General features: G+C 45.2%; 1 protein-coding gene and 1 long non-coding RNA gene across 3 annotated transcripts; one reads left to right on the forward strand and one right to left on the reverse strand.

The window, feature by feature from the left end:
• Positions 1-646: 646 nt before the first annotated feature.
• Positions 647-13,778, reverse strand: LOC119910124 (TATA box-binding protein-like 2). Its single transcript, XM_038728529.1, is given in 9 exon segments — positions 647-890; positions 3,456-3,550; positions 5,056-5,223; positions 5,327-5,418; positions 7,146-7,233; positions 10,726-10,939; positions 11,646-11,793; positions 12,655-12,676; positions 12,678-13,778. Coding segments are annotated over 9 exon segments (927 nt in total). The 5' UTR covers positions 12,701-13,778; the 3' UTR covers positions 647-813.
• On the forward strand, positions 11,817-13,018 carry LOC119910126. 2 transcript variants are annotated; one of them, XR_005445590.1, is made up of 2 exons: positions 11,817-12,268; positions 12,540-13,018. It is a non-coding gene; the product is annotated as an uncharacterized LOC119910126 (long non-coding RNA). The 2 variants fall into 2 exon arrangements; XR_005445589.1 differs by having other exon boundaries at positions 11,836-12,268; positions 12,626-13,018.
• Positions 13,779-14,160: the final 382 nt, after the last annotated feature.

Here is a 14,160-nt window from a genome sequence, read left to right on the forward strand (position 1 = left end):
GAGCGCGTTCACACGAAAGAGGCGGATCAGGTATGAAGTGTGAGCAGATTCCATCAGACATCCTCGCTGCGTCCTGCTCAGCGTAGCTCTCACCGGGCCGTCGCGTCTCTTTCGTTCATTACATATCACATGTCTGACCCCGTCTCACTCGGGCTCGGCTCACAGGGATTAAAGATCTGCTGACCCCACAAAGCAGCAGATGATCCACCAGAGCCGCTTCAAGTGGCGACTAAAGTTTTCTGTGAAACGTGCTACCTAAACACACAAGAGAGGCCTGGTTGGTTCACGCACTTCCAGTCTACTGTAGTTAGCATTGCATGTTTCTCATCATTCATTTTGATTTACTCATTTTACCTCCTTTCATCTCGACTTATACTGTAATGCATCGTATTAATGTTTCTTTAAAAGCCCTTCTAGGGACGGGTGTTGCAAATTAGCAGCCGCTAAAACACTGTGGTGCAAACGCTGGACTGCTGTTTTCACTTTATCTATGCTAGATGTCTCGGCCCCTAATAAAAATAACTGTACGGACTGCTGTTCTTGCACCTGTTCAAAAGATCCACACCAAGCGGGGAACCAGACTGGATGAACAGAGCTCATCGATCGTAAAGGGAGTTTCTGATCAGAGTCTAAATAAAACAGAAAATCTTTTTGGAAAACTGTCATTTATTTTCTTTCAGGATGGCGAAACATTCAACAGAGACTCAAACAGAAAGCGACTCCTTCACCATCCACAACACAAACAAACTGATATCCAGAGAGTAAACGTGCATTTACAAATGAACAGGAAGTGGCGTCAGAGGGGGCGGGGCCTCACTGTTTCCTGAAGCCTCTCAGGATCGGATAAATGTTCTCAAACGCGTCGTAGATCTCAGCTCGTTCTTTAGCTCCTGGAATATAAACACACGACTACAAAATGAAAACAAGTTCATTTCTAAAAGGGTGTGAGGAGATGACAGCAGCTGATCTGGCCATCTTACAACAACACGTCTGTTTCATTTTCATCATAAGATCTTTGTCTCGCAGTTAACTCGTTACCGCAGAGAGCACCGATGTTCAATGTTGATCACGGCAACTCGTAATGATGTCGGGGAGAGCCGCAACCAATGAAACAACTTTCTCAGAGCCGGTGTTCTGTCCATTGACGCGCGCTATCGAGAGGTGCTACTTAGCGGTTCTGCGCACCGTTTCCACGGCCATACGTCTGTGCAGCCTTGCTGTTGGGCACGCCGTCGAGACAGCGGCTGATCGCCAGCAATAACAACAACAAATCATTATACGCTGATATCTGAAATAAGCTCCCCCCTCCTTCCAGTGCACATGCAGCGAGCAGCGGTGCAATGTAAAATGATTCTGAAGACGCTGCCCCTGAAATGATCAATCAAAAAACAGAAGACTAATCCTGCGAGAGTGGAAAAGGGAACATAAAGGTAGCATATAATCGCCAGAACAATCAGGTGGACTCGGACGTCTGTGAGACGGGAAGTGATCGCTCGACCTCGTCTTTGATGATTCAGTTATTTTTAACTGTAAATCACTTAATATGATTGGAAGCAGGAAGTCAAGGATGACGCAGGGTCCTTCCACACCTGAAAGTCCGCACAGAGGTCCGAGCCAAAGTTCACGTTCTGATATATCTGGTTAGCTGTGCTCTCCCGTCGCTGCGTCTCGCTGTACGTGACTCTGAGAGGACTGATGAACAGATGCAGATCGTTGCCACCGTGTTGTTATAAAGAAGACGTTACTGCAGCACCTGCTCTGCTACAGACTCATTCACAGACTTACATCCTCGTTGTGCGAACATTATGTCGCCGAGGAGAGCGATCCTTCTCCGTTTGAGGAGAGGCCAAAGAGGTGAGCGGCACTTTGCTTCCATAGCGGCCGTCTGTTTCAAAGATGAGCTGAGATTTCTAATTGTGTCCTTATACCAGCGCATTTCTCCATTTCTTCACACAGGAAGCTCCTAACGTCTTGGAACAGGAGTCCTGAAGCCGTCGTGGCGTTCACACAGCGTGACTGACCGGTGACAGGAGGTCACACGCTCCACGAGCTGACAGCGGCGGAGTCACCTGACGCTGGTCTCCAAACCACGTTTGGTCAAGAAAACACAGGTGAAATGAGCGATCCTGCACAGGAAACAGCTGTTTGTTATTCTAAAGACAAAGAATCTGGGTGAAAGGACGGATCAGCAGACGCAGGCAGCAGGAAACGTCTAACCTACAGTTGGAGGCCTGCTCTCATTGGCTGGATGTGGACGCCGAGTCGGCCGACAGATATTTGGCGTGCTAGATATCAGCGATGTGTCAGAAATGTGTTGGGGAGCCATTTTGATGCGTCAAATTTGAATAATGTATCCTAAAGTAGTGCTTTGGCCTTTTAATTTAAGTGTACTGCTGTATGCATTAAAGTGCAGTAACATGTGGTTTGCTTTAAACAGATTTTTCCCTTCACACAGCAGCTAGAAAATATTTCTAATTACAGTCTGTTCAGCAGTCAGAGGGAGGAGAAGCGCTCGCCTCATGCACACGCCCGCCGCCGAACTGATCCTCGCTGTTTGGGAGTTTCCAGAATCTGAAGAGGACATCAGCAGGAGGGAATTCAGCCTCTCAGCTGAAGTTACGCAGCCTGTAATTTAACTCAAGTTAAACAGGCTGCAGCTGTGTAGCGCGCACAAGCCGCTGCCATGGTTACTGTCCATAGAGCGGCGCCGTATCTGATCACCTGAGGAGCGCAGAGCGGCCCCGCGGGGCCAAGAGACCGCGCTGTGACTTTATGAACGTTCCTCAGAGACTACCCAGCATGCAGTGAGCAGCTCTCCTCTTCGCTGTGGCGTTTGATCGCTTGTCTTGTTTTCTTTATCTGCTTCTCCCGCAGCGCAGTCTAGTGGTGAAAAAGTAGCTGCCTGCTCTTAGTCAGATGTGGATGTCAAGTCGGCCGACGGCTCCAGATATTTTGCATCTGTCCAACACGATTTATTGAAAAGTAATCGAAACTGAAAATCAGAACCTCTTCGGTGAACGATGGAGGTCAAAACAACATCGTAATCGAGGACAAATGTTCCGTTAGTATCCATCACAGCCCGACTGTTGGCGACTCGCAACACCCGGCTTCAGGCTGATCTACGTAAACATCCAAAAGTGCACTGAACGTTAGGCCCCGTGTTCTAAAAATGAACAGGTTTTTAATAAGATAACGGGCACAATATGTTCGTCATGTTTTGTTTGACATTTTAAATAAAAGCGGTCGGGACTGAAGAATCAGCAGCACCGGGTGTTGATCAAACACACGTCACAGCTGCTTTTAAAGGGACGCTCATCAGAAAAGTGTTTCGGTCGTCCCGGCTCTCCCGACAGAGTCACAACTGATCGAACGATGCTCTTCCAACGTGCAGCTGTTCACTAGTGTCTGCTGCTACTTCACTGTTTAAGCACGGTGGGACATTTGAGTTTCATTACCGGTCAGAACCACTTTCCCCGACACGAAGATGAGCAGGACGATGCGAGGCTTCACCATGCGGTAGATGAGGCCAGGAAACAGCTCCGGCTCATAACTGGACACGGAAACACAGAAAACTTTTTATCAACGTTTAAGTGTTGTACAACCCTTTAAAAAGATTTAAAAGATGTTCATCTGAAGGCTTCCCAGCGACTGAACTTTTATGTTAAACTCTGTCTTGTTCACTAGTTTCAGGTGAAAAAGAAACTCAATTCAAATGCTACGCTAACAAAACAAGAAGCTAACGCTAAGCTAATGGGAACGTTTGAGACGCCATTGTTAGCATGTGACGCGGATGAAGGAAAAAAATAAAATGTCATGACTGAAAGGAACGCTGGCATTTTGGGGATTCCTGGACCGTGATTAGCCTAGCTTAGCACAAAGACTGGTAACAGGGGAGAACTGCTAGCCCGGCTAAATTAAAAGGAAATGCTCAAGGTTAGGATCATTACTGCACATCTGACTTTGTGAAGTCTTCCAGCTCCTAACTGACCCTTTGCTTAGCCACGCCCCCCTTAGTTAAAGTTGCCAACAAACTGTCGGACTTTTATCACGGCGCCTCCTATTACTGCACTCGCTGGAGAAATGCTGTTGGACAAAGCGACCTCAGAAAGAAGCAGACAGTTTGACATTGTACATTTGAAGGTTTTATTCAGGCTGTCAGACTGACGTGAAAAATTAAAGACAGAAGCTAAAGTGAACCACTTTATTATCTGACGATTGAGAAAGAGGACAACGATATGAAGGATCAGCAGTGTTCCTGTACAGCTGGTCGGCCTGTTCATTATTACAGTCATTAAAAGCAGAACAGCAGGACTTTATTACGTTACATTAAGCAGGAAGTTAGCCAGCGTTAGCTAACTAACATCACATTAGGAACGATCCACGGCTGACATTTTTCTGGATTTGTTTCAGGTTTTGGAGAGAGAATAAATCGTCCTTCTCCTTTCAGCCTCTCTGGGTAGCTGCTGTAACTATTACAAGACGCTGCAGGAACAGCGTTTGACCAGATCTTAGAAAATACAGCCAGAAGGAAGCTAGAAAACGACTCTTTCTGCATTAGAGTCAATGGAGCCATGAAAGTGTCAGAACTCAGACAGAGTCCTATACTGCGCTGCGATTGGCCAGCTGCGTATTCGGGCGTGGCTTAGCGAAGGGTCAATTGTGTGCAAACGCAGGTTTTCCCCCCCCCGACAGCTCTCACTTAACTCCAGATTAGCATCAAGTGAGTTAACCTAAAATCTGGTGGGGAAAACGCATGTAAAACAGCGACTCTGACTGGAGCTTAAATCAGATTAAATGGTGACGCAGCGAACAACAGTAGCTTCCTCCACGTTGGACTCAAAGGTCGGCTCTGGCAGGACGTCGGGGGTTTGCTACAAGGCTTTCTATTGGTCAGCGTCACCGGCTGAACAGAACATGAAGCACTCAGAGGTTCTGCACCCCTCAGTGAATCCGCTGATCACAGCTTTGCAGTTGTTGGAAGGTGCATTTTTAGGCCTTAGTCTTTGTGCTAAGCTAAGCTAACCTCATGCCCTCACCGATCGTCAGTGTTTCTACCTGCTGAACTGTTGGTGTGTCAGGACCAGACCTTCCAGTCTGATGGGGAAGCACACGTCGCAGCTGGCCACCATGTTCTGGATCTTAAAGTCCAGGAAGCGGGCGGGGAAACCCAGTTTCTGCACCACCCGAGCGTACTTCCTGGCCGCCAGTCGCGACTGCTCCTCGCTGCACGTGCTCAGACACGTGAGAGAAGCTGGTTAATAAACTGTCCTGTAAGTCCTGATCGTACCTGTAACCTGAGACAGACAGGTGAGACAGGTAGACTGACCTCTTGGCTCCTGTGCAGACCATCTTCCCCGAGCTGAAGATCAGCGCGGTGGTTCTCGGCTCGCGGATCCTCATGATGACCGCCGCAAAACGCTGAAACACAACACAAGAACTGAACCCCACCAGTAGCTTCTGAGACGTTCCATCTGTGTTTACCACACACAGGACCACTGAACACAAAGTATTCTAGAGCTAATGCTAAGCTAACGCTAAGCCTCATGTATATAATATAAACCTTGACAGAATCCGCTGAGTTAACTCAAAGTCTGTGAGCGCGTTAGCGGTTTAGCAGTGCTGTTTTGAAAGTGGTTCACTGTTTCAAATCATTTGATTTGGAACCCTGTAGTGAAAACGGGACAGTGTGGACGGTCGGGAAGATGCGAGCTACAGACAAACTAAAACAAAGTGCTGCTCGCCACGACGTCACGGAAAGCGTTTGCTGAAGTGCAGCTTTCTTATTTGTACAGCGTTTGCTGAAGTCACAGAATCAGAAAGACTACGCGGGGAAACTGGTCACGTACAGGTAGGGACGCCACCTTCAATACAGGAAAATAAGGGACGCCTGCCTGAGCGGGGGCCCCACCCCTGGGGGGCCCAGCAACGGCAGGCCTTATGGTTGTTTATCATAACTTAAAACATGTTGAAGTATTAAGATTGATACCAGCCGACGTCATAATGAGCCATCTGCTGTTGAAGTCAGTGTGAACAGATGAACTCAGCAGACTAGCGGTCAGACTGTCTGAACATATATTTACCCTCCAGACTCTAACTGATCAGGAATTAAACATTAAGAAAAGAAAGGCATAAGCCTGTTTTGTTGACTTCCAAAAAGCCTTTGGAGCTGCTGCCGCCGTTACTTCAACTCGACTTCCTGCCAAGAGACCCGCCCTTACCTGACTCCGATTGGCCCCGAACCTGACAGTGTTAATCAAACCATCAATGGCAGCGAGTTTTACCCAATCAGGGGTAGAAGAGGAGTTTACAGAATGCGTGGGATAGTTTGCATGGGATGCTGCATTAAAGACAACTCAGAAAACTATTATATACTATTTAGTTCTCAAATACGGGATGATTCTGCATTTTAAGGGACGGGTGGCGAGCCTACGTTGGGGTCCATCTACCCTCCTACTTTGATTTTAAACCGCAGACCTTCTGCTACGTTTCCCGCCGCCACGGTCTCTTTGTCCTCCCGTGGTCCATGCAGAGAAATCTCTGCTGTGGTTCTTCACCATCGCTGTTCCTCGTTCGTCTCTAGGAGAACTTTCTTCTTTAGACGAATCTTGATCAAACGTGAACGGTCACATGATGTGCGTTTTCAGCCGTTTAAATACAGACAGATCAGTTCTGATATGCAGCTAAAACGCTGGTGAGGACAGAGATTGTTTCTGTTTAAAAACCAGTGTAGCAGAGTGGTTGTAGCCTTACAGTCGCTCCAGGATTTCACAATGTCCTGATCGCAACTATTAACACAACTCAACAAATCCCAAACATGCAAGAGACATCAGTACGGGACAAACACTTTTTTCACACCATGTATGTATGTAAAATATTTGCATTTTTCTACAATGTATAAATGTGTTAAATGCAAGAAGAAGTAGTATTGGCTGAAATGTACAGTAGAAATGCAGTATACTGACACTCTGAATGACTTCCTGTGGTAAACGCACCCCCGTGCTGACCAGCTCGTCACGGAGTGGAGGCAGATGTGCCTCAGGTTTACATCCTGGCAGATAATCTGGACATTCCTGCATGGTTTTTATCTCACAGGTGAATCTGTGGTCAGCAACACTCAGTAATCACCTGACGGAGAGGCGACGTACCTTCGGGTTGTACTCGGCGTTTCTTGCCTGGAGGGCAATAAACTTCAGATCCAGCGGACAGCCAAGGTTCACCGTGGAGACGATGTTCCTGCACGCACCCACACATACAAACAGTGTGCGTGTCAATACTACAGATAAAGCACCTCGGCATCAGTGTCTGTATAGAGTTGTGTTACATTCAACAACAGTTTTCTTGAAATATCCCACTTTAACCACCGATTTGACCAGTGTCATATTTTTGTAAAAATGGCACCAACCATTTCAAAAGATAGATAACTGTAAAACTACAAAACTCTCTTACCACTGTGTTTTTTAACATGTCAACAAACAGCCTGGCTCCACTAAACACTTAACATGAGAGAGCGAGTGTGAGAGAGACACACAAACCCACAGCCAACACAACACTGGCCCCTGATACCCAGCCAGAGAGCCCCCCAGCCTGGAGGTCCTGTACCCCCCCTCATCCCAACGGCAGAACCAAGACTACAGGAGCAGCAGCCTATTGGACTGGACTACGCTGCAGCGGTGAGAAGAGCCACAGCCCCGCCCCCCTCTGGTGAACTCAAAGACATATCACATGCTAAACCTGCTCTGCTCTGGCCTCATGGCTACATGATGGAAGAGCAGAGACTCTTAGAGACATCACAATAATTCATAGTTTGGCATGTTGGATATCATTTTAAACCAATAACAATATAAGGACAATTCTTAACAGTATTTCACACATAATACACTCTAAAAATGTCACTCAAAGTTTAATATTTTATTCATTTACCTACAACACTATTTTCCTCTTTTTATACTTTTTTTCCCCCTTTTCGTTTGTTACTAGTATTGTTTAATATCTAGTTTACTATTATTTGTTTTTTAAGGTGTTAAGGTCTAATTTTTGAACAGATTACACTTGGAGATGAAATCGTTCACAATAACATGTTGGAACATTTGAAGTCTGAGATCATCAGCTTTTGGTTTAAAGAGCAGAAATCCAGATTTTAATAGAGAGTTAAAGACTCTGACATCATAGTTTTACAGGAGACATGGTGCAGAGAAGATGTTTCCACTGGTCGTCCTCACGGCTACACTGACATTATTATACCATCAACAAAAAATCCCACAATAACCCAAGGCAGAGATTCAGGAGGCCTGATTATATGGTGTAATCAGAACTGAGCCAGTCCATCAGTTATTAAAGAAGAAGAAGCTAATATATGGTTGAAAATGAACAAACAGAGCAACATGTCTACATGTGTGCCATCTATATACCTCCATCAGAGTCCCCTACTACAACCCAGATACTTTCTCTATTCTTGAGGAGGAAGTTAACCATTATAAAACCATGAGAAATGTGTTACTCTGTGGGGACTTGGACGCTCGAACAGCGGAAAGAGCTGACACTATGAACACCCAGGGAGACCAACACTTACCTGGAAGCACCTGCTTCCCTGAATGTCCTGCTAGAAAGAGCTTTGACAAGCTGACTAATACAAGCGGTATGCAGCTTCTACAGCTCTGCCGTACGCTGGGTCTGCACAGGGTCAACGGCGGGCCACGAGGGGACTGTCTGGGTCCGTACAGAGTCGACGGCGGGCCACGAGGGGACTGTCTGGGTCCGTACAGGGTCGACGGCGGGCCACGAGGGGACTGTCTGGGTCCGTACAGGGTCGACGGCGGGCCACGAGGGGACTGTCTGGGTCCGTACAGGGTCGACGGCGGGCCACGAGGGGACTGTCTGGGTCCGTACAGGGTCGACGGCGGGCCACGAGGGGACTGTCTGGGTCCGTACAGGGTCGACGGCGGGCCACGAGGGGACTGTCTGGGTCCGTACAGGGTCGACGGCGGGCCACGAGGGGACTGTCTGGGTCCGTATCCGTACAGAGTCGACGGCGGGCCACGAGGGGACTGTCTGGGTCCGTATCCGTACAGAGTCGACGGCGGGCCACGAGGGGACGTCTGGGTCCGTATCCGTACAGAGTCGACGGCGGGCCACGAGGGGACTGTCTGGGTCCGTACATGGTCAACGGCGGGCCACGAGGGGACTGTCTGGGTCCGTACATGGTCAACGGCGGGCCACGAGGGGACTGTCTGGGTCCGTACAGAGCCAACATTAAATATATATTCAATTGAAATCTGGCTGAAAATTTTACAATTTGTACTAGAACCAATAATTCTTATGGTAGCGAAATCTGGGGGCCAAAACTTAGTAATGAATTTGACAAATGGGACAAAACAATCATAGAATCTTTCCATACTGAGTTCTGTAAGAGCATCCTGCAGGTGCAGAGAAAAACACCAAATAACCTGTGCAGAGCAGAGCTCGACCAATACCCCCTCCTACTAAAAATACAGAAAATATCACTTAAATTTTACAATCACTTACAATCAGTTAACACAGACATATCATCACAGAGCCCTGACATACCAGGAGCTGAAACCAGAGAAGAGTCCCCTCAGCCAGCTGGTCCTGAGGCTCTCTGCAGTAACAAGTCCCCAACAGCCTCAGGACAGCAACACCAACTCAAGAAGACCAAACCAAATTATCAGCAAGCAGAAAGAAAAATATACTGAATACTGGAAAGAACAACCAAAACACAAAGTAAACTACAATGTTATCTGACCCTAAAAAGAGAATTCACACTGGCAAATTACCTGAGTACAATAAAATGTCCCAAACTAAGAAACATGTTGACAACATACAGACTGAGTGAACACAGCCTGGCCATAGAAAGGGTCATCACAGACAGAGCTGGCTACCACAAGAGGAGAGACTCTGCTCCCAGTGTGACAGGGGACAGTTAGAGACAGAGGACAGGTAGAGACAGAGGACAGGTAGAGACAGAGCTGAACTTTCTAACCTCATGCCCCAAATATAAACACTAAGACAAAAACACTTTGCAAACATTTCCCAATATACCCCGAATTCAAATTCATATCAGACACACAGAAACTCCCCTATTTACTGGGAGAAATGCCCATATGTGAAATAATTGCTGCAAAATATGTCTCCTCATGCCATGAAGTGAGGACAACCAGTGGAACCTCAGACTAACAAATAATTGTACAGATTTTCAAAATTATTATTTTGATATTTTACTACTTGTTTTGTTTTACATTTGATACAGATTTTTTTTTTTTTTAAATCATTATTTTTTAATCAATTAATTGTTTTTTGTCTATTAATATACACACGCACACTTTACCGTTTCATTTATATATTTTTTTTAACACACATGCTTACTGTTTTATTTATTTTTTATTTTTAAACACACACACACACACACGCTTACTGTTTTGTTTATGCATTTTATTTTTTTGCTTCTTTTTTTTAACACAACACACTTTGACGCTTTACACTTGTTTAATGAAATGTATGGGGCTGATTGTTCTTATGTTGTATACATGATGCTTTGGCAATGTTGTTGTTACATTCATGCCAATAAAGCTAATTTGAATTGAATGCGAGAGAGAGCGCAAGCAATTTTATACATTTGCTCCTTGCCAGGGGGGCCACTGGGGGGGGCCACACTTTTTCTTAGGTTGTATTGGCACTGCAGATAAAGTATCGGTACACATTGTGACTTACTGTAACTGTGGGATGATTCCTGACCTCTCGGTCACGGGGGTCATGGGGGTCATGGGGGTCATAGGGGTCATGGGACAGAAGGGGGAGGCTCCGGTCCCCAGCCCCGACACGGACGACCCCTGCTGGGGGTCAGCTGCTGTTGAACCCTGAGAGTTGTAGTCCAGACAGACGCCGCTGTCCTGAGACACGTCCAGAGCTGCAGTCTGACTCTCTGCTGCAACAGATCAGGGGAGAGTTCAATCAAAACGTTCTGCACCGGTTTGCAACATTTTCAGATTGAACATGTTTCCTCGTAATGTTCTGCAACGTTCTGCAACGTTCTGCAACGGGCTTTGAGGTACGTTTTCTTCTGTTTGGTGGGCGTGTCACAGGTTTTACCCATTCAGCGGCGACAAGTTTGTAAACACAAGGCAGGAAAACGCAATGCGCTTGCGTCCACAACAGGGTGTTCAGCGAACGACCATTTCAGTCGAAAAAATGTTTTGTCAGCGCTGAACTCGCCCCAAAACTCAGAGGTTAACCCCGCCTCCTGGGACCTCACAGAGGCCACACCCACCTGCCAGTCAGGTTTTTAAACGGATTTATTCTATGAGCTTCGGTTCACATTTTAAAGGTTTTGAAGGAAATATGGTCTTTAAGGTTTGACACAGCTCAAAGATCCAAATAGACAAAACTCATCATTCTGGTTCAGTGTTTGTTGGATTTTCCTCTAATATAGCAGATCGGATCACAGTCAGTCAGAATAATAGTGATAACATGTTTTCAGCCCTGTTTTAGTAAATCGTTTATTTCTCTAATATAAAGTGTTGCTCAGTGTGACTTTCACTAAATGTTATATCAGTGAATAAAAGTGTAAAGCTGAACATTAAATTATTGATCATATAGTTTCTTTCTGTAAAGCATCATCTGTGATGTCACACCTGTGTCATCGTGACGCCCCGCCTCGTCCTGCGTGCTGAGGTCATCAGGTAGGAAGCTGAGGTCAAGCTCCTCCCCCGGCTCCCCGCTGGGTGCAGGGTGGGCGGGGCTCTGGAGGCCCAACTCCTCCCCCAAACTGAAGCCGGAGTCCTGTGGGAGAAAACAGATGGTGGATCAGAGGAGGAGCTCCCTGCAGGTGTTTCATTTATTCTTATCAGTACTGTTACTGTCTCTAACTGCACTTTACGGTCTTTAGTCTGTGTTATTTGTACCGACTGTCTCCTGTACCACGGTGCAGCGGATTAATCATAATCTATCCTTCTCTCTCTGACTAATCTTTAGAACCAGTGTTGGGAGAAACGTGTTACAAAAGAAAAATGCAATTACCATAACGCACGTTACAGCAGCAGAAATATGAGTCCATGAGTAAAGTTATTTCCTGTTAAAGTCTTTTACACACAGGTCTGAAATACAGCAACACATGGGAAGTGCTCACGCCATGCATCTGTGGACTGAGCCGGACTCGAACCGGCGACCCTCCGGTTCCCAGGCAGACAGAACTTTCCCAAAACATTCTACAGTTCGATCTGCAGATCATTCGATTCTCATCAAGAATCACACTGAGGTGCGTTTCTGAAGTTTTCCAGTTTCAGTTTTCAAAAATAACATTTAAACAACCTTCTGTTAGTTTCATCCAGAGAAAACAAGAAATGAGACAAGTGCTCAGCTGCAGCAGCTGCTCCTCCTCCCTCCACAGCAACATGTTCACGTGATCTGAATAATAATAATAATGATGTCGACTCAAACAGCTTTTTGTTCCTAAAACATGTCAAACGAGGTGAAACGTGTGAATTCATCAAATGTTTGGAACTTTGAGTTTGATGTTTTCTTTCCAGGAAAACTCACTTCATGCTGACCGTTGGTTAAATCTCCAACAGGGTCACTGATCAGCTCTGCGTTTAATAAAGTTTTGCTCACACAGACTCAGAGGAGGCGACAGATTGAACTCACATTTGCAATGGAGTCATCAAAATCGCTCCAACGCAGACTCGTCCATGAGTGAAGAACCATCTGAGCTGATCCAGGACCTTCCAGGACCTGGTTCCAGGCAGGGAGCCGCACAGCTGCATGCAATCACTCTGATGGGATCCTGAACTCATCAAACAGCTGCTGCTTTTAATGTGTTTAGAGCTGCACGGCCCCCTTTTTACTTCATTTGGATCATCTCTGCTAATCAAAGCAGTAAATAGAGGAAACAAACTTTGAGCTCATTAATGACAAAAGATCATTTTTCCTTTGAAAGCAAAGATTTTTATTGTGTCATTTCTCTTGTTTCCTAAAATGAAAGGGGTTCATTTCAAATGATATTTATCCATGTAAAGATTTAATTTATTGTCTTTGTCATCTTTCCTACAGCTCACTGTTTTTGTGACGAAGCATGTGACGCCTGTTTTTGTTCCACAACATTAAGTTTGGTTGTTTTATGGGAAAAAAAACAAAGATATTGAGTTTTGTTTAATAATATTTCATTATAGCTAAATTTGATAACACAGTGCAGATTTTTATAAGTAATGTGACTGGAAAGACAGAGCCTCAAAGTTATTTGATGATTTATTTTAATTTATTTGAAGTTGTTTGCTGCTTAGATTTTATGTTAAGTTTATTTATTACATTCTTTAATTGTTTGTCAGCTCAGACCTGAATTCAAACTCTGATTGAACTCTTAATATTTCCAATACTCACCTTAAAGCGATCAAACTACTGAGGAGCTCCGCTCAGCACAGGTCGAAGTGCTTAATGAACAGTTGAGATGTGTAGAGATGTGTTTTACAAAGGAACAAAAACAAACTATAAGTACAACTACAATGACTAAATGTAATATACGATAACGTTCCTCTAAACTTCTCTTAAACGTTTTTCCTCCTTTTAACTTCCTTTGAATTGTGTCTCATGTGTTGCAGCTCTGATGTTTACTCATTAATATAATCTGTCCTTCATGTTTAAAGGTTTAATTGTACGGCACATTTCAGCGACAAGGCAACTCAAGCACTTTACATAAAGCATAAAAGCAACGTAGGAAATAAAGACATTTAGATAACATTTTTAAAAAGAGTCAAAATAATAGAACTTTTTACCTTCCATCTCATCTCATCACTTACAGACATATTTATTTCCTCTTATTCACCATCGTCACTGTGAATCCAGATTTTTTTTGCACCATAATCTTGGTAAAAGCAGAGAAAACGTATTTCTACTCGACCCCTGTTCAGACGAGAGGAGAAGTAAGGAATATCTGATTTATAAAAAGTTTATCCAGGAAACAGTTAGTAAAAGTTACACTGAAGATATAAAATATATAAAACAGAAAGAAAAACAAGTTTAAGAAGAGTTCAATAGAGAATAAGCGGGTAAACCGGGTCTGTAAGATCTTAACTGCAGTTCGTCCTCCCTCCTGCAGGGGGCGACCGGCTCACACCGACTGCACCACGGGGACCGAGCTCTGCGCATGCGCACCGG

The sequence above is a fragment of the Micropterus salmoides genome, unplaced genomic scaffold (assembly GCF_014851395.1).
Source record: "Micropterus salmoides isolate LMB-PRFRI ecotype aquatic unplaced genomic scaffold, ASM1485139v1 Ms_hic_scaffold_19, whole genome shotgun sequence".
In the NCBI taxonomy this organism is placed as follows: domain Eukaryota; kingdom Metazoa; phylum Chordata; class Actinopteri; order Centrarchiformes; family Centrarchidae; genus Micropterus; species Micropterus salmoides.